The sequence below is a fragment of the Mustelus asterias genome, chromosome 14, assembly GCF_964213995.1.
Source record: "Mustelus asterias chromosome 14, sMusAst1.hap1.1, whole genome shotgun sequence".
In the NCBI taxonomy this organism is placed as follows: Eukaryota; Metazoa; Chordata; class Chondrichthyes; order Carcharhiniformes; family Triakidae; genus Mustelus; species Mustelus asterias.
This window is the reverse complement of record NC_135814.1, coordinates 28286917-28308076: the sequence shown is the minus strand read 5'-3', so window position 1 is coordinate 28308076 and position 21160 is coordinate 28286917. Positions and strand designations below refer to the sequence as shown.

Below are 21160 nucleotides of genomic sequence, written 5' to 3'. Positions count from 1 at the left end.
CCACAGCTGATGTGGTTTTAAGACCACTTTTTAAAAAAAACACTTGTCTTTGGCATCGGTTCTTCACTACATTTTTCATTAAGTATTTTAACCCATTTTTCAAATGTTAACAAAATAAAGACCAAAACAAAATACAAACTTCTTTTCACACAAATATTGTTTCTAAAGGGGGCTGCACTATTTGGGGTTTTTTAAAAGATGAATTGGTGTATAGCAGAGAAAATATGATTTTACCAACATATCTTAAAGTTATGCTTCATATGATACAGCATCCTGAAATCATACTGGGAAAGAAGCATTTGCATCTAAATACTGAATGTTGTAACCTCAGGGCATTGCAAATTGCGTCACTATATTATCAGTTTGCTTTCTTTGAAGGAATACATGTTTTCCTATTAGGCCTGCATTTTGTTCTTTCTCGTTCTCCCTTGGTCATGAATATTCTCTATCCAAGAGGGCGGATTGGACAGTATTTCCCAGGTATCACCACTGTTTCCCTTTGCTGGGTCTCAGGAAGCCTGTCATTGTCTCGACTTTGGAAGAACTTACTACACGAGAAATTCTTTTCAATTGGGTTCATTGTGGCTGAACCTTTGTTTTCAATTTTCCAAAGTAACACGATCGAGACTAAAAATTCACGAGAGTGAAGGAATGTGTGATCTCTCCTGTTGGGATAAATTCTACCAAACATATTGTGTCATCAAGAGCCACGTCAGGATGTTGCTTGTTAAAATGCCTATATATAATGATAGAAGAGTAGAACGCAGTTTTGATTCTCCAGTTTTGGATATTAGCCAGTTCATTTGGAGGCACCATGAAATGGAATCAACGTGCGTTCTCTTCGAGTTCTCACAGTCCAGTTACAAATTCCGGAATTTCATTGAGAGCAGACCAATTGCTTGCCTTCTTATGGTACACAAGATTAGCTAAACACTGAAGATTTTACTTTCCACAGATTAAGAAGTGAAAATAGGCATTTATTGTAAAATAAATGAACTCCTTTAAAGTTGCAAGTTGTTTACTTAGTGCTAGATAATGAAAAAAATAGTATTATACCAAAATGGCACATAAATTATTTATCTGATGAACAGTAAAATAAATGATGTTCTTACTTGTGGCACTCGTCCAATGCAAGCACATGGGGATGGTCATTGGGGGACATTGCAACTATGACTTCTTGGTCAAAAGCTCCAAACCTGTTTTGGTCAATTGTATGTCTTGAAATAGTTGATGTTGTCGAGCTTGTCCAGTAAAGAGTATCCCAAGCTTTGTGATATGCCAGACCCTCAACGGAGCCCACACCTGTTGAATTGAAAGTGAACAAGTCAATCACAAACTCTTGTGTGTTTGTAAATGTAATCAAACGAGAAGGAAATGTGAAGCTGTACAAGTTTGCCCACAATGAGATATGAACATAGGGAACATAAAAACTGACTGTAAAAGTTTCTATAAAGAGAAAAAGATTGGCAAAAAATAACGCAGGCCCCTTATAGTCAGAAACTGGAGAATTCATAACGGGGTATAAAGAAATGACCGAGGAATTAAATTCATACTTTGCTTCAGTCGTTATAAAGGAAGACATGAATAATGTACCAGAAGTTCTGGGAGAAACATATTTTAGTGAGGAGCTGAAGGAAATCAGCATTAGTGGAGAAATGGTTTTGGGGAAATTGATGGGATTGAAGGTGGAGAAATCTCCAGATCCTGATAACCTTCATCCCAGAGTACTCAATGAAGTGGCACTGGAAATAGTAGATCCATTGGTGGTTATTTTCCAAAATTCTTTGGACTCTGGACTGGTTCCTACATATTTGAGGGTAGCTAATGTAAGCCTGCTGTTCAAAAAGGGAGGTAGAGAGACAACAAGGAACTATAGACCAGTGAGCCTAACGGTGGGACTGGGGAAGTTGCTAAAGTCCATTATTAAGGATTTTATAATTCAACATTTGGAAGGCAGTGGTACAATCAGACAAAGTCAGTAGGTAATTACAAAAGGGAAATCATGCTTGACAAGTCTATTGGAATTCTTTGAGGATGTAACTAGTAGAGTTGACCAAGGAGAACCAGTGGATGTGGTTTATTTAGACTTTCAAAAGACTTTCGACAAGGTCTCACATAACAAACTACGATGTAAAGTTAAAGCACATGGCACATGGATAGAAAGCTGGTTAGCAGATAAGAAGCAAAGAGTTTGCATAAATGGGTCTTTTTCTGATTGGCAGTCAGTGACTAGTGGGGTTCTGCAGGGATCTGTGCTGGGACCCCAACTGTTCACATTATATATTAATGGTTTGGAAGAGGGAACTGAATGTATTATCTCCAAATTTTCAGATGATACAAAGTTGGGTGGAAGGGTGAGCTGTGAGGAGGATACAGGTTTGCTTCAGCATGATTTGGGCAGGCTGAGTGTGTGGGCGTGTGCATGGCAGATGCAGCATAATGTGAATAAATGTGAGGTTATCCACTCTGGTAGCAACAATAGGAGAGAGTTTATTACTTGAATGGGTGTAAATTGAGAGAGGTGGATATTCATCGAGACATTGGTGTCCTCGTGCACCAGTCACTGAAAGTAAGTGCACAGGTACAACAGGCAGTAAAGAAGGCAAATGGTATGTTGGCCTTCATAGCGAGTGGATTTGTGTATAGGAATACGGATGTTTTGCTGCAATCTCTCCACCACCAATGCACAGTAGCAGCAGCATGTACCATCTACAAAATGAACTGCAGGGTCTCACCAAGGCTCCTTATCCAGCACTTTTGAAATCCAAAACCAGTACGACCTAGAAGGACAAGGGCAGGAGATACCTGGGAATACCACCACTTGGAGGTTTCCCTCCAAGTCATTCGCCATCCTGATGAGGAAATGTATCAACATTCCTTCACTGTCACTGGGTCAAAATCCTGGAATACCCTCCCTCATAGCACTGGAGAAGTGCTTACGCCTTAGCGACTGCAGCAGTTCAAGAAGGCAGCTCACCATCACCTTCGCAAGGGCAAATAGGGATGGGCAATAAATGCTGGCGAAGCCACCGGCACCCACATCACGTAAGTGAATTTTTAAAAACTATTCCCTTATTTCAGGCTGGATTAAATTAGACTTTATTCTTCTGCATACTTCTATGGGAAACAAACTGTCAGCCCCTTTACCTTCTCTTTATAACAGCCAGACCACATGGGAAAGGGATTTAATCGCAGTTCATGTTACTCAACAATAATTTTACCATGTGATCTAATCATATAACTTTCATCTTAAAACAATTGATAAAGTACAATGAAAAGTGCTGTCTCTTTCAATGATATAAAGGATTATGACCACATGATATATTCATTCCAAGCTCGAGCAGAAGCAGGTCTTATATAAACTAAAATTGCTAAACTTCTCACCAATGGTTAAATTTAATGTCATGTCTAAAATAACCACTATCACAATTTAAAAATCTCAATTGACATCTTGAATGTCTGTTAATTTTGGGTAGATTGTAAATCCAATGTGATACACTGCATTATAATATTACCTTTTTGTTAATTGCCACATGCAAAGTCATTAAATGGCTCAGAGGTTCCTTTAAAAATTTAGGTTTGTCCTTAATTACAACTAAAGGCAGCCCCAAGAGATCCTCCTCAAGTCTCTTCCAAACCTCCGCAGCTGCCAAACGTATTGAAAAACATATTAAGATAACTCTGTGGTCTGAATAACATTATCAGACCCTGAACTTTACATTCCAGTTAGTCCTTCACCTGCTTAAATGTGCCAGTTAAAAGCCAGCACACATAACGTTCACATCATGTTGCCTCAATATTCAGCTCCACGCACGCTCCATTCTTGTCAGGCACAAGGGACTAAAATTATCCCTTCAGATTTATGAGCCGATGCTACAGGAACTGCTGTGTAAGTCACATACCACTTGTACATCAATGGTGTACATCAGTGCAGTTAACATAGTGCATACTTTCGTTATTTTCTGGTAACGGCACTTTTAGAACCACTGCTGAAACATCACAATTATCAGTGAGTCAGCCTATCATGATGTGTGATGCAATTTTCGAAGCAATGCTTTCATCTCTGTCCAACATCAGCAGGTGAGTAGAATGAGGATTTTTTTTTGCCACAAACCTTCATAGAAGCAAAATCAATAGGCAGAATATTTTAGATGGTGGGATTCACCTGTAGAGTTGATGGGGCACAGCAACTCCACAGCCATTTGGTGCTCCAAGAAAGATTAATTGGCTGGAGACCGGATAAAAACTCCACCCCAGACAGCAGCCGGTCGGTCGGTAGTTCTGTAATCCCAGCAGCACCAATGGCAGTGGTGGCCAGGACAGACTATCCGTGGTCCCCAGATTCTAAGCCCTGGAGTTCATGACCATGGAGTGGCATGGTGGCACAGTGGTTAGCACTGTTGCTTCATAGCGCCAGGGACTTGCTCACTGTCTGTGTGGAGTTTGCACATTCTCCCCATGTCTGCATGGGTTTCTTCTGGGTGCTCCGGTTTCCTCCCACAGTCCTAAAATGTGCAGGTTAGGTGGATTGGCCATGCTAAATTGTCCCTTAGTATCAGGGGGACTAGCTAGGGTAAATGCATGGGGCTGTAGGGATAGGGTCTGGGTAGGATTGTGTTCGGTGCAGACTCGATGGGCTGAATAGCCTCCTTCTGCACTGTAGGATTCTATGACCAGGTAAATGCGCATGATCTCATGGTGGGGAAGGGAAGTGAGGCCTGCAGTGGGTGGGGACAGGCCAGTGAGGGTCTTGGTGGGGAGATCTATGGTGTGGAGGAAGAAAGAGAGGGGGCGGGGAACAGAGAGAAGAGACAGCATCCACGTGGGGGCAGACATTGGTAGGGAAATGATAAGAAGGCCTTGCTGGGGACCAAGGTCTGAGCAGGGTGACCTGCTGGGCATCCCCTATGGTCCTGAATTCTCCTGCCTGGCCTCAAAGTTGAGGCTAAGGCAGGAAGTGTCCCTTAAAGTGGCCTTAATTGGGGCGAGGATGCCAGGCCTGCCCTTAGCCTCATCTGCTCCATGTAAAAATGCATAAAGTTCGGGGTTTATGGAAGAGCAGCAGTATGGCCACCCAGGAAATTTTGCAGACAGCATGCAAACCATAAGACCATAAGACCTAGGAGCAGAATTAGGCCACTCGGCCCATTGAGTCTGTTCCGCCATTCAATCATGGCTGATTTTTTTTCTCATGCCCATTCTCCTGCCTTTTCCCCATAACCCATGATCCCCTTATTAATCAAGAACCTATCTATCTCTGTCTTAAAGACATTCAGTGCCCTGGCCTCCACAGCCTTCTGCGGCAGAGTTCCACTGATTCACCACTCTCTGGATGAAGAAATTCCTCCTCATATCTGTTTTAAAGGATTGTCCCTTTAGCCTGAGGTTGCGCCCTCTGGTTCTAGGTTTTCCTACTGGTGGAAACATCCTTTTCACCTCCACTCTATCCAGGCTTCGCAGTTTCCTGTAAGTTTCAATAAGGTCCCCCTCATCCAATGAGCACAGACACAGAGTCCTCAACTGTTCCTCACACGACAAGCTCTTCATTCCAGGGATCATTCTTGTGAACCTCCTCTGGACCCTTTCCAAGGCCAACATATCCTTCTTTAGATACAGGACCCAAAACTGCTCACAGTACTCCAAATGGGGTCTGACCAGAGGGAATTTGAGAATTGCTTTAAAAAGAGTAATATTTAAAGTTATCAGCAGCCAGCAAGGGAGTGGATGGCTCATGTGGAGAAAAAAAAGCAGCACAGCTTGATGGAGCAAATCAATAGCAACCTGTAACAATCTATAATTCTATCAAATTCCGAATGTTCCTACTGCAATGGCTTCAACTCCAAAGCACTCTAACTTATTAACGTGAGAATAATACGTAATTCAAAGAATATTGTACACATGCGCTGTGCACCAATTACTCAGTAGTGACCAATAATTCTTTCATTCCAGCTATTTCTGACTGTTGGGAGTTTCAGATGAGGAAGGTCATCTATTAGATACATGCTATGCCAAAGCTTAATTTGAGTGTCTGAGTTCTTTTTCCTGTTGCTTAAAAATTAGTGCCTATTTCTCTTTGGAAGTGACAGAATCTGTGGTCCGAAGTGTTTTTTTTTGGCTGAGAGTGCTGGTTAAAGGGATAAACATTGTCTCATGAATAGTCATTGAGTGAACACTTGGGACTTGGAAAAATGACATTTGGATGTTTACAATTCACAGGTGACTTATCACAGCACAGCTTTTGGAAAGTTCACACATACTTTGTTGTTTGTCAAATTCTGCACAGACTGGCAAAAAAATTTGTAGTACTAATGCCAAGTTGTTAAAAGTTAACAACAACAGACAGATGGAGAAGACAGACATCCATAGGATGTAAATGGACCAAAGCACGTACTACCAGGGATGTAGTGCAATCATCCATGATTGTGTTTCATTTTGATGTGAGGGGATCGTTGTCACAAGCTTGCATGTTATGCACTGTAACAAGGTTGGTGCATTTTTGTCCCATTTCTCGAGGGAATAAGAAGCTAGTTCTGGATAAGTCACCTTGATACTCGTTCACGGGTTTCGCACATTCAATGATTACAAAGAAAGATGATTTTCTGAGCCTGAAAATAGGGAAAAATACTAAATTGAATTCAAAGTTAAACATTTTAACATATGGAGCAGTGAAGATTTTTCTTTATCGAATAAATGTTCATACTTCCACACTGTAAACTGAGTTCCCAAAATTTTCAACTGTAATTAGATCGGATTTGATAGACTGGTGGACCAAAGTAAGTATCACTGGATAGACACAGAAGCAATCAGGTTGAATATGGCATGGTGTCACAGTGGTTAGAACTGCTGCCTCACAGCTCCAGAGACCCGATTCAATTCTGGCCTTTGGGCGACTGTCTGTGTGGAGTTTGCACATTCTCCCCATGTCTGCATGGGTTTCCTCCTGGTGTTCCGGTTTCCTCCCACAGTCCAAAGAAGTGCGGGTCCGCAATCAGTGAGGGAGGGCGACAGGTCTGAAATCAGTGGGGGAGGTCAGCGGGTCCGCGATCAGTGGGGGAGCGGAGTCTGTGACCGGCCTGGGTGATGGGGTGATCAGTGGAGGGGCTGCATCTCAAGCCACGGGCCCCTGCGATTGCAGAGGATTGGGAGCTGCTTCAGGCACCCTGCACTAACAGGGGCTTGACAGCTCTCTCTTTATCTATCAGACCCCTGCTATTGCTAATGTGCATGTGCAGCATCAGAGGTCTGCACATGCGCATTACCTCCTTCTGCAGGCTTTCAGGCACGTTAAGCCCTGTCCACTGGCTTCTGCAGCGACAAACAGACTTGCTCAAAGTTTTGCAGCCAGAGTGCATATGGGGGGGACGAGGGGCTGAAAATGTGCCCAAAAAACAGATCCGAAACTCTTCCAGTTCCATGCCCGCCTGGCACTTATAAATAAAATGGTATAATTCCGGCGTCTGTTTCTATAATGATTCTATGAATACAAGTGGTGAAACCTTTCACCACCTCACCACCACTTACCCTTTAGCATAAACACAAAAGCTTGGAGAGATAACAAGTGTACCTAACGGATATTCCCAATGGACTATGCATAGTTAGATCCACTTAAAATTCTAGCTTTCTGTGAGATTCTGCATGCACACCTGGAGGTGGGGTTGTACACTCATTTAAGGTGCAGGGTCTATTAAAACACACCTAGAGTGGGATTTTCGGGCCACACTTGCCTGAAAACCGGAGATTCTACCCGACTTCAATGGAGCTTTACATGGTCCGCCCCCCAGCACCTCCCCCCACCCCCCGCAACCCCCCCACTAACCCCCCCGCAACCCCCCCAACCCCCCCCCCCGCCCCCCCCGCCCCCCCCGCCCCCCGCCCCCCCCCCGCCCCCCCCGCCCCCCCCCCCCACCGCCCCCCCCCCCCACCCCTCCCCACCCCCACCCGCTAGAATTCCAGAGGCAGGCGGGATGGGAGAATTCCAGTCCTACAATTTGCAGTTAATGTTATAAATGGCCAATGGAATCTTATAGAGGAGAGCTGGGACTGAGCGATCATAGGGAACACTATGGCAGTCAACCAAATGCACAGTCAAAAAGGTTTTCAAGTAAATATCAAAGAAAGGCAGAGAAGTAGCAAAGTGAAAAGATTTAAGAAGGGAATTACAGGGTGTAAGACCAAAAGTGCTGGAGGCAATGCCAGAATGGGCAGCGTGAGTTAACTCTGGCATGGAGTCAGCTTATGGGCGATAACTGACTAAACTCAAGAAGCTTTCTATCGCAGGCCTGAATTTGTAACTGAAGCCATTCACATCACTGTGCTTGTGCTATTGCTAGAGCAAACTAAAACTATTCCCACATCACGTCTCCTTTCGTTCCAACGTTTATCCAGTTTTGCTTAAAAGATACAATGAACTCTATTTCATTCGCCCTTTGTGACAAAGCATCAAATGCTCTGACTGCCCTTTGCACGAAGACATTTCTCTTAGTCTCTCTTAATGACAATTTTAAATCATTGACTCCTCATCACTGACCCGTTAACAAAAGGAAATTCATTTTTGTCTTATCAAAATGCTTTTCTGGGCTTGCTGCAGGATCTGGCCAACAGAAAGAGGCACGACAGGACCCTTTGTCATTGTCACCACTCACACAGCTGTGTACTTGCTAGAGGATTTAGATAGTCTGCAGGAGGTAACACTGGGTGAATCACAGACCACTGATAAGGAAGAGAAGGTGGCAGCCATGCCACCTGCCCCCCCAAGTGTAAAAGCCCTTTCTGGTGCCTAATTGGCCCTACACTTTTTACCAATCTTTTAATATTTGTCTGCTTATAGAAGATATTTGTATTTCCTTTCATGCCAGCTGCCAGTCTCTTTTCATATTCTCACTTTGCTTCTTTTATTTGCTTTTTTCAGTTCCTCTCTGAACCATCTATATTCAGCCTGGTTCTTAGCTGTATTATCCACTTTTCATTCATTTTAATTGCTACCTCATCCTTCATCTAGGGGAGTTCCAGATTTGTTTGTCCTATTGTTCCCCTTCTTGGGAATATACCATGACCGTGCCCAGTAGCCGTTTTGCTTGCTAACCTTTGATTCCAATTTTTCTGATCCACATCCATTCTTACCCCATTGATGTTGACTTCCTCTCTGTTCCTCCAGTCCCCTCAGCTAATGAGCTTATGTCTCCTCTCAAGTTCAGACAGCTATAATATTCTTGAAATTCATACTGTCACAGATTCCCGTTTTTGCCTTCGCAATACCAAAGGATTAGCCTACAACAACCTTAAGGCAGCAATTTACTCGTCCTGTTGCTGCCCAAGAACCTGTGAATATGATCATAGAAATCATAGAAACTCTACAGTGCAGAAGGAGGTCATTTGGCCCATCGAGTCTGCACCGACAACAATCCAACCCAGGCCTTATCCCCGTAACTCCACATATTTACCCCGCTAATTCTTCGAACCTACGCATCCCAGGACACTAAGGAGCAATTTAGCATGGCCAATGCACCTAACTCACACATCTTTGGATGGGGGAATGACTAGCAATGGACCGTCGCTAAGACCAGTATCTCTCAATGCAATATCACATGCTGCCACCCAATGCACGGACACCAGTAGATATGCTGGGAGACAGCTGCAACAGCAGATGTGTTGGAAATAATTGCGGAACAATGTTTCTCAAATGCTTTAGGTCGAAGGGCTTCTTTCAAATGCATTGATAATCGAGGACTCACCCTCGCTATCTCAATGAAATTAACAAACTTACTGCACATTTATATTATGCCAAAAAGCAGGAGTTTGGGACATCATTCAGTGTTGCCCATGTATGCTGGGCATCAGAGGAACTGATTGGGATTGAGTCTGTATCGCTCATTGTGCTGCTGCAATTCTCAAACTGGACATCTTTGAAGGTAAAAGAAGCCAAATGAAGATTGCTTGGGCATGTTGCTCAAATAAATCATAGAATATCGACCAAAAAGGTGTTGTGTCAAACAGACATGCATAAAAGTTTGCCAGGGCCAACTGATACAATGAATATTGATATCATTGATGATGTGAAAACATTTCTTTCAAAAAATGAAACATCTCTGTTCTTCTGAGAATGGGATTGGGCCCCAGTTGGGAGAAACTGACCACTGCTCAGTTGCTGAGTGTGTCAGGATTTTTTTCCACCCCAACTGCTGTTTATCGGCCTGCCCACATGAACACTTTGCCTGATGTCTGGCACTGTTGTCATTGTGATGGTGTCAATAACCTGGATGGCCATCAGCCTGTGTCTGACTGTGCCGTCACAGTGCAGGGTTCCATTCACATTATCAAAATGTCTCTCCCATTCTCAGAAGTGCTGGGGGACAGTGCTGGGCGGTGCTAAGAGTGCAGTGGGTAGTGCCAGGGGGCAGTGCCCAGGCCTGACCCTCTCCCCCCTCAGCCAGCTGGACTCCTCCGGCGGGTTTTGCTTGTCAAGTACACGCTGGGGGGGGGGTCCTGTCATGATTCACATTAGGATGAATGGACAATCTAACAGTGAGACAATCAGGCGTAAAGGCCTGATAATGACATTTGAATGTATTCAACTGGGGATCCTGACGTTTAATGTTTCCATCATATCATTGGTGGGGAGATGGGGACAATTAGAATGGGAAATCACGCCAGCATTTTGAGTCTCCAGCAAGATTTCCCACTGAACACAGGAGCAGAAATCCCACCCCATGTCTTCGATAGAGCATGAAACTGGCCACCATATGGACTGTTGTGCTTTGGCCCAACTCTTGGTAATACCAGGATGTACCTGGTGAAGCTCCTGGAGGATTTCCAGGCAAAGAGCTTGTGGTATCGCCAATTACTCATCATTGATCGGAAACTGAACTGGACCAGCCTTGACACTGGGCTGCCCTCATGTGACTCCAAGAACAGGTCAGGGGCTGGAATTCTGTGTTGAGTAACTCACCTACTGACTCCCCAGAACCTGTCCACCATTTATAGGGCACACGTCTGGAGTGTGATGGAATACTCCCCACTTGCCTGGATGAGTGCAGCTCCAACAACACTCAAGAAACTTAACACCATCCAGGACAAAGCAACCCACTTGATTAGCACCCTATCCACCAGCTTCAACATTCATTCCATCCACCATTGAGGTTTTTGATGAATGAATCGATTCTTTCAGTCTCTCTTTTACTGCATCAATTAAACTTTGTCCTCAATTACAATGTTTCAACAAAGACTGAATTGTAAATTAAAATTTCCAATGGCATCCTTTTGGAGGCTGTCTCTTCATTTTTTTAAATTAACTCATGGGACATGGGCGTCGCTGGCTGGCCAGCATTTATTGCCCATCCCTAGTTGCCCTTGAGAAGGTGGCAGTGAGCTGCCTTCTTGAATCGCTGCAGTCCATGTTCTGTGGGTTGACCCACAATGCCATTAGGGAGGGAATTCCAGGATTTTGACCCAGCAACTGCGAAGGAACGGCGATATATTTCCAAGTCAGGATGGTGAGTGGCTTGGAGAGGAACTTGCAGTTGGTGGTCTTACCATTTATCTGCTGCCCTTGTCCTTCTAGATGGAGGTGGTTGTGGGTTTGGTAGGTACTGTCTAAGGATCTTTGGTGAAGTGCATCTTGTAGATAGCACACACTGCTGCTACTGGGTGTTGGTGGTGGAGACATTGAATGTTTGTAGATGTGGTGCCAATCAAGCGGGCTGCTTTATCCTGGATGGTTTGAAGCTTCTTGAGTGCTGTTGGAGCTGCATCCATCCAGACAAGTGGGGAGTATGCCATCACACTCCTGACTTGTGTCTTGTAGATGGTGGTTAGGCTTTGGGGAGTCAGGAGATGAGTTACTCGCCGCAGTATTCCTAGCCTCTGACCTGCTCTTGTAGTCACTGTGTTTATGTGATGAGTCCAGTTGAGTTTCTGGTCAATGATAATCCCAAGGATGTTGACAGTGTGGGATTCATTGATGGTTATACCATTGAATGTCAAGGGGCGATGGTTAGAGTGTTTCTTATTGGTGGTGATCATTGCCTGGCATTTGTGTGGTGCAAACGTTACTTGCCACTTGTCAGCCCAAGCCTGGATATTGTCCACATTTTGTTGCATTTGAACATGTAGTGCTTCAGTATCAGTATCTCTCTCTGGCCAGCATGTCATCCACAATGCTACCAATAGCAGATAACAAAGTGCTAACCTGGGTCCTTTTTATTTTACTTGCAAGACCTGAATCGTTGTAGTACCGAATGAAATGCATTCTCCAATTGTGCCATTGCTCAGAGTGTCTGGGGATCTCAATGTTTTGGAACCATTCTGGGAGAGGTAAGTTAGATGCCATTTCGTGCCCTGGGTCATGATTGCTGCTTCCTTGCTAGTCACTGGGCTGCCCTCGTGTGTTCCTGCTCTTGTTACCTTCTCTGTAGTTTCTGGGTTGGCCCCAAATCCCTTTACCCACTGCTCTCTGCAACTGCTGGGTTTCTCTTTGAGCTGTTTCCTGCCATTCCTAACTGTGCTGCCACATGCTGGATTATCATGCTGGGGAGGTGATGGCCTAGTGGTATTATCACTCGGCTATTAATCCAGAAACTCAACTAATGTTCTGGGGACCCAGGTTCAAATCCTGCCATGGCAGATGGTGGAATTAGAATTCAATAAAAACTATCTGGAATTAAGAATCTACTATTGACCATGAAACCATTGTCGATGTAAAAAAAAAACCTCGGGTTCACTAATGTCCTTTAGGGAAGGAAATCTGCTGCCCTTAGCTGGTCTGGCCTACATGTGACTCCAGAGCCACAGCAATATGGTTGACTCTCAACGGCCTCTGAAATGGCCTGGGAAGCCACTCAGTTTCAAGGGCAACTAGGGATGGGCAATAAATGCTTGTCAGCCAGCGACTCCCATGTCCCATGAATGAATAAAAAGAATATCAGGGGAGACATTAATTTTCAGATTCTAGAACAGATCTTGTGGAGGCAATTGTGTTTCCTTCAAATTTCTTTTATTTAAGACCATAACCATAAGACCATAAGACATAGGAGCAGAATTAGGCCACTCGGCCCATCGAGTCTGCTCCGTCATTTAATCATGGCTGATATTTTTCTCATCCCCATTCTCCTGCCTTTTCCCCATATCCCCTGACCCCCTTATTAATCAAGAACCTATCTACCTCTGTCTTAAAGACACTCAATGACCTGGCCTCCACAGCCTTCTGCGGCAAAGAGTTCCACAGATTCACCACTCTCTGACTGAAGAAATTCCTCCTCATCTCTGTTTTAAAAGATCATCCTTTTAGCGTGAGGTTGTGCCCAACTAACTTTACCTAACTAACTAACTTTACCGAACTAACTCTGTACAATGAGTTTAGCTACAGCTCCTCTCTACATTGCTTATCTCAGTGAGTGACATTAAGATAGCTCCTTATGCACATGCTCAGTAGCTATTCTTAGAGTTAACTCTTTACTCGAGAGGAAATAGAGAATTCAGGAAAACTGCCCAGTTGAGTCACTCAAGGGTCAAAAGTTGAGCCGCAACTGATTCTAATCTGCATGAACAACTTGGATATTGAAACAAATGATGTTGACATTAAAAGAGGTAATACAGTAGGGCTATAAGATGCAACAAAATATTTGAGTGTTGTTGGATTGGCTATACAATAAAGAAAATAAAAATGACAAGTGAAATGTAACACTGATAAAGTATTAAAATTGGTGAAAAGTACCCATCCCGAATATATAGTTCATGTACTGGACTGACAGAATAGAAATTATCATAGAATCATAGAATCACAGAATCCCTATAGTGCAGAAGGAGGCCATTCGATCTACCAAGTCTGCACCGACCACAGTCCCACCCAGGCCCTGTCCCCTTAACACTACAGCCGGAACTCTACCACCTCACCCGCCCTGGAATCGGAGCGGGTGAGGGTCCGAGAACGGCCTGAGCGAGGCCGTAAAAACCCGCCCCACGTATTTACCCTGCTAATCCCCCAGACACTAAGGGGCAATTTTGCATGGCCAATCAACCTAACCTGCACATCTTTGGACTGTGGGAGGAAAGCAGAGCACCCAGAGGAAACCCACGCAGACACGGGGAGAACGTGCAAACTTCACACAGACAGTCATCCAAGGCCGGAATTGAACCCAGGTCCTGGCGCCGTGCGGCAGCAGTGCGAACCGCAATACCACCGTGCCACCCCATTAGAAATAAGGATAAATATGTCATTTTCGGTATTGAGAGACAAGCAATCAAACAAACAACCGTTCGGAAGTTCCCAGAAGTCAAATGTACTGCACAGTCCGTACTGGGTTCCAGCCACCAAAAAACAGATACAAATATCAGAAAAAGTGCAGAGAATAGCTCTGGGCCTTTGGCTCATGCAGCAAAATTCTTTCAGCTGTCTCTCACACTGAATTTTCTAAATTACCATTCACTTTTTTTGTGGGCCAACTAATCAGGCTCTGTCATGGGCCAGAGATTCTCTGAGGCATCAGCATTTCACACAAGCCAAGCCGAGCCCTCCCTCGCTGTCATGCCTGTGCAGATAAAGCAGCCTATTTTTGAGCATCAGTCGGACACAAAGCAACTGATATATGGAAGAACACATCAATGGACAATAATCTCCTTAATGGACTTTCTCTCCTCCCCTTCATTCATCAATGCCATTTCTCCGCGAAAGGTTGAAAATGCAGATAATGCCTCACTGGTTCCTCGGAGTGTGTTCGCTCTTTTTCAAAAAATAGCAGCCTTCACACCACAAATAATGTTTGCTTTTTTTGCTGCGTTACATAAAAAGCTAGCCAAGGGATTTGAGCACCAATAATTTTGGCTGTAATTTTGTCATGGTTTATGATCATGTTGTAACAACCTCCATTTAATCGGGTAGGAAAAGTCGAGATTGTGGAAAGGCAGCGCAATTATAAAGTCATCAGTAGAGTTTGGGGCAGGAGCACTGGGGACTCCATATGGTACACTGCTTGATGAACAAGTATAATGACAGCATTTTCAGTTCGGGGTCAGAATGACACACCATGTGTGTTGGGAACATTTGCATTGCCTGCAAGATGTGGCATTAAATATCAGAAAAATTATATTTTTCAAATGCAACTTGTTCCATGTCACCAAACAGAATTAAGACTTGTTCAAGAAGCATGTGAATATATTTTTGAAAGTAATTAAGTGCAGAAAATGCTGAAAGTTCTCAGCAAGCTGTGGCGGAACCTGTGGAGGGTGAAACAGAGTTAATAGGCGTGATTCTCCCAGCCCAGTTCCGCCGTTTTGCGGGCTACCTGCTGGGTGCCATGTCCTCTGCGCATCTCTAGTATCATTTTTTTCAGAATCATTGTTCTGCGCCAGGCCCACTCTCGTCTCCGCACCCCTCCGGGGGTGGTTCTCTCCACCGGGATTTACTCCTGCTCCCCACTTATGGGGATCAGGTGACCCAGCCCTGCTGCAGGAAGGGAGGCCATTATGCCCCTCCCCCCACTGTGGGAAGTCGGGGGTAAGGGGGTGCCCCTTGGGCAGTGCCAGCCTGGCTGTGCCAGACTGGCACCCTGGCATTGCCCAACAGGCACCTTGGCACTACCCACCGGGCATCGGGAAGTGTCAAGGGGCAGGGTCAGAAGGGTGGGGCATATTGGGGGGGGCAATCGGTGGGGTGGGGGAACCTGCTGCCACTCTGCATTGGGATTGCTGGCAGAGGGAGGGAACAGGATGATCGGGGCTGGCCATCCAGTTGAGAGGGGGGGGGGGGTCGGGGCTGTCGAGGGGTCGGGGATGGTCATCAGGAGGTGTGGCGGTGCTGTTGAGGAGGTCACAGATGGGGGTCAGGACTGTCGGGGTGGGTCGAGGCTGATCATCGGGATTGGGGTGGGGGGTGGGGGGGGGGGCGGTCGGACTCTCCAGGTTGGGGGGGGAGGTTGGTGAGATCGGGGATGGCCAAGTGGGACATTAGGGCTGGCTCGAGGAGGTTCAGCATTCAAGGGCATTCAGCCTCTGATCTTCGGGAAAACATTCTCCACGGCGGCCTTCAAGGCACACGACAACACAGAATCGCCCAGCAGAAACTGATGGCCAAGTACTGCATGCATGAGGATGGCCTCAACCGAGATCTTGGGTCCTGTCACACTATTTGTAACCCCCACCATACTGCCTGAGTTTGCAAAATCCTACTCACTGTCCTGGTTTAAGACAATTCACACCTCTTTAACCTGTGATTATCCCTCTCTCCATGCAGACTGTTTGTACTTGCAAAGGCTTGATTACCTGTAAAGACATGCATTCCAAACATTCTTTACATTCCAATCTGTAATTAGCTTGCAATTGTGTCTTTGCCTAGATATTCTGTGGTTGTGAACCTATCTCCTGATGAAGGAGCTGTGCTCCAAAAGCTCGTGGTTCCAAATAAACCTGTTTTGGACTTTAACCTGATGTTGTGAGACTTCTTACTAATTGGCTTGAACTGAGTGGCAGTTAAGAGTCAACCATATTGCCGTGGGTCTGGAGTCACATTGAGGGCAGACCAGGTAAAGGCAGCAGATTTCCTTACCTAAAGGGCATTAGTGAATCAGGTGGAGTTTATGACAATCGGCAATGATTTCATGGTCATCATTAGACTTGTAGTTACAGATTTTTATTCAATTCAAATTTCACCATCTACAGTGGTGGGATATGAACCCAGGTTCGCAAAGCAGTACCTTGAATTTCCATTGAGTTTCATTGGCACAGCGTACTAGGCTGATGATAGAAATTAGTTCATAGAGTCATAGAGGTTTACAGCATGGAAACAGGACCTTCGGCCCAACTTGTCCATGCTGCCCTTTTTTTTAAAAACCCCTAAGCTAATCCCAATTGCCCGCATTTGGCCCATATCCCTCTATACCCATCGTACCCATGTAACTATCTAAATGCTTTTTAAAAGATAAAATTGTTCCTGCCTCTAATATTAAGTCCCGGTAGCATCCTCGTAAATCTTTTCTGCACTCTTTCTAGTTTAATAATATCCTTTCTATCATAGGGTGACCAGAATTGCACACAGTATTCCAAGTGTGGCCTTACCAATGTCTTGTACAACTTCAACAAGGCGTCCCAACTCCTGTATTCAATGTTCTGACCGATGGAACCAAGCATGCTGAATGCCTTCTTCACCACTCTGTCCACCCGTGACTCCACTTTCAAGGAGCTATGAACATGTACCCCTAGATCTCTTTGTTCTGTAACTCTCCCCAACGCCCTACCATTAACTGAGTAAGTCCTGCCCTGGTTCAATCTACCAAAATGCATCACCTCTAAATTAAACTCCATCTGCCATTGGTCAGCCCACTGGCCCAATTGATCAAGATCCCGTTGCAATTGGAGATAACTTTCTTCACTGTCCACTATGCCACCAATCTTGGTGTCATCTGCAAACTTACTAACCATGCCCCCTATATTCTCATCCAAATCATTAATATAAATGTATATTAATGTAAATGACAAATGATTTTTTTTTATTGTTCAAGTGTTATCCTGAGTTGGAAGAAATTTCTGTTGCATTTGTGGTTTTGTAGTGATTACATTTGCATTTTTATACAGCCTTTTACACAAAACATCTCAAAACATTTTACACCACAATGAATTCTGAAACATATTTATGTGAGCCTTAAATATGTTTTCATATCATTTGCAACAGTAATAAAAATAAATATGAATTCTGCAGCATGTTCAATAAGCACAACGTGGCTTGTCATAAACATTTTGAGCTGCCTATGATATTTTGTTTGCCCTCGAGTGAGAATTACTGATATCTGGAAAAAAAAAGATCTGTACCGCTTCAGCTGTGATGTTGCTGAATTTCAAACATTATTTTATTTCAAAAAAAAAAGTTTAAGGCTGGATTTCCAACCAAAGGTCCGGTTATTTGCATATCCTGATCTTCAAAGGTTTTAAGGAGCAATCATTCCTTTTTCAACTTTCTGAGACAGGGTAGAAGACAGGAGAGATTAAAGGACTGGATTCTCTAGCCATGGAGGCAGCTTACCATTGACCACTGGCCGGCTCTCCCAGTGCCACCAAAGGTGACCACCTATCCTACCCCCGCAGCAGGTTCCCCGGTGGCATGGCCAGTGAGCAGTGCAAATGACCGCTGACTTTGGTGGGACTGGAAGATTCCTCTGCTGGTCAATGTCAAGCCGCCTCCACTGTTGTAAAAATGAGGTGGGAAGTTCCAATTTGTTACTCCTTTTTTTCCTTAGTCTTTCAGAGCTGATGCCGATTATTGGCCTCAGCATTCTGCTTCCCGTCAATGGTTTTTCCTCTGCCTAGCATCCGGGGAATGAATCTACCTCGGGCATAACCCAGAGGAAAATCAGGCCCATCTTTTCCAGATCTCGGGAAACACATGGCGGTCAAATACAATGTTATGAATTGCAATTCACGAGCAACAGCACACTGGCAAGTTGAGTATGCACAGTTGCTCCTCGCTTTAATCCCCAGGCTAGGGAAAGGGAAATCAGAGTTGCTGATTATAATCATTATCTAATGGCTCCATCTGGAAAGTGTGGTTTGCTGAACTCTCACCCAACCATCTCGACACTCATTGTCTAGGCTTACTGGAGGACTGCCAAAATCAGCAAATCTGTACTGCAATGTCAGTCACCGCTTTCAAGAAAGTAGGGTGGTGAAAACATATTCTATCCTGAAAACATATCATTACAATGTCCCAGACTACATGCCCTTTCTATGTACAGTGGTTCAGCAATCGTTCAGAAGCCAGCTTGACATTGTATAACATTACGTTGTAAATCCATTGAGCACCGCAGATCAGTCTGCAATTAGAAGTTCACCTTCAAGTTAATACATGCTTGAGTTTCTGTCAGGATTTAGAAAACTGGCATGATGTTTGGATGGAGGTTGCACTCAAGGTGAGGAATGTTATGCTGGGGGAATGAATCACTTTTCAGGTTCTACACACAGTATCAGCATCTAGCACTCCTTGGCTGCGATTTTCTCTAACCAGATGCTGTGAAGTTCAATTTATATGATGTAAATAAACATATTGTGACAATTGTCAGCCCACTATCTTCTGCCTCAACAGAAAATGCTGGAAAATCTAAGCAGGACTGACATCATCTGTGGGGAGAGAATAGAGCTGAATTCTGGCGAAGGGTCATCTAGCTGGCCCTGATTTTATCAGCACGCCCGCCCCGATCTCACAGAACGGCATTCTCCATTGGCCTCGGGCGCGATCTTACGAGCCTCGCGCGGGCGTGCCGGAAAAATTCCGGCCAATGGCTCTATTCTCTCCTGACAGATGCTGTCAGACCTGCTGAGATTTTCCAGCATTTTCTGTTTTTGTGTCAGATTCCAGCATCCGCAATATTTTGCTTTTATCTTCTGCCTAACCTGTGCCAGCCTCTGCTTTAAAGTGAATTACCTTTCCCTTCAGTCCCTAATATAAATATTCTAATAAATATTTCATTCCAATATATACCTTTCTTTATCCACAATGCAGAGCATACATAATATTTACTGAGCTTTTTGATAAAACTCACGCATTTCCTGTGGCAGTATTCACAGTAAATCAGAGAATGCAGAGCTTTAGAACGAATCGGGACTTTATCAGTAAAGTGGGTAAAATGTGACATGAATATGTTTATGGAAGGGAGGGTGATAATTACAGGAAATCACAGTATATTTAAGACTTAGGTGCTAAAAATTCAAAGAGTGGGGCTCTACTAAGGGAAGCCTGGCATCCGTATGTGTGTTTACTGGGGAATTAGCAGTCTCATATTCTCGGGACAGGGAATTTGCAGGGTTTGGGGCAGATCACCAACCCCCGCAAAGAGCACATGAGCGTCATCTGTCCTGATCTGTCCCTGTACATCTGAATGACGCAGGTGTGGCTCAGCTGGAAGAACGGTCTTCTCATCATTGAAAGAACTGAGGCAGTCGGTGATTATGTTGAGGAGTCTGCCCCGTGCAGGGAAGCATTAAAATCATCCGCTGCCTTGGCCCCTCTAACTGAGGCATTACCTATACAGGAAGGCCCTGTGACCGAGGCTTTATCAACACAAGAGGGATGGCCTATTGTAATGCATCCACTTGCACCACAATGGCAAGGGTGACTACCACGGGCATTTCAGTCGCAGGCATTCACAAGTGAGCAGCCTGCCTTCATCACATCCTCATTCACAGAGGTGGATGGGAGCAGAAGGAACTGAGTCAGTAGTACCATTGACTGACTCACTTGGGAGACTCTCAGCATTGTTGCATTTATCTATAAGGATGAAATGTAATGAAAATGTTGATGATTGAAACCAGATTTTTGTGACTCCCATGTGTGATGGCAAGAAGACAGAAGAATGTTAGAAGATGGTGTACATGAGTGTGTTCGTGGAAATTCTGTTGGAGCTGGAGATTTTTCTTTCAGGCAATATGAGGAATAGTGGAAAGGATATTGTCGTGTGAATCTTGAATGTGCTCCTTTCTTCTGAGAAAGGTAAGTTTGTGACCCTCTTGTCCTCTGGATAGAACCATGTTTGGAGTAACTTGTCCTGAATCTCCCTTCCATCCTGATCAATGCTTTGAGATCTCAGCCGGGTTTGTGGAAGGCCTTTTAAGGCTGGGTCATCCGGCTTCACTACTTCTTCCCCTTCCTCTTCGGAGGAAATGTGCACCACCTTGTCTTCGCACTCTTCAAGATCCACCCCTCCCTGGAGGGTCATGTTATGAAGAGCACAGCGAAGCACCACAGTATGAGAAACCCTGGAGGGTCACTCCCACCTGGTCAAGACACCAGAACATCACCTTCAGGACTCCAATGGCCTGCTGTATGATGACCCTTATGTTGAGGTGGCAGCAACTGTATTGTCTCTGAATCTTCAGGGAAGGGTTGTGTACATCTGTCAGCAGCCATTTGTTCAATCAATTGTCCTTGTCCCCTAGCAGCTATCCATGTAGTCTCTCTGGTACCTAAGGCTGAAGGCGTCATGGTAGCTGCCAGGAAACCATACACACAGCTGCAGAAAATGTTTGTGGGGGTCACACTGTGGATGGACAGTGAACACGTGGAATCCTGTCCTACTCATAAATGCCCTTGGTTAGCCCCATAGGTACAGTCAATAATCCTCCACAGCTGAACTAGCCCAGAAAATCCCACTGTCCTCTGTGCTTATGTGGCCCAATCAGTGGTGAA

The 21160-nt window shown here is 44.7% G+C and overlaps 1 protein-coding gene across 1 annotated transcript in view; it reads right to left on the bottom strand.

Annotated features, from left to right (window-relative positions):
- Positions 1-21160, bottom strand: part of LOC144504127 (low-density lipoprotein receptor-related protein 1-like) — a 1391705-nt gene that overhangs the window by 338954 nt on the left and 1031591 nt on the right. The window contains exon 44 of the mRNA XM_078229303.1: positions 1113-1302. Coding sequence (XP_078085429.1) covers positions 1113-1302 — 190 coding nt within the window. The remainder of the gene's footprint in view (positions 1-1112; positions 1303-21160) is intronic.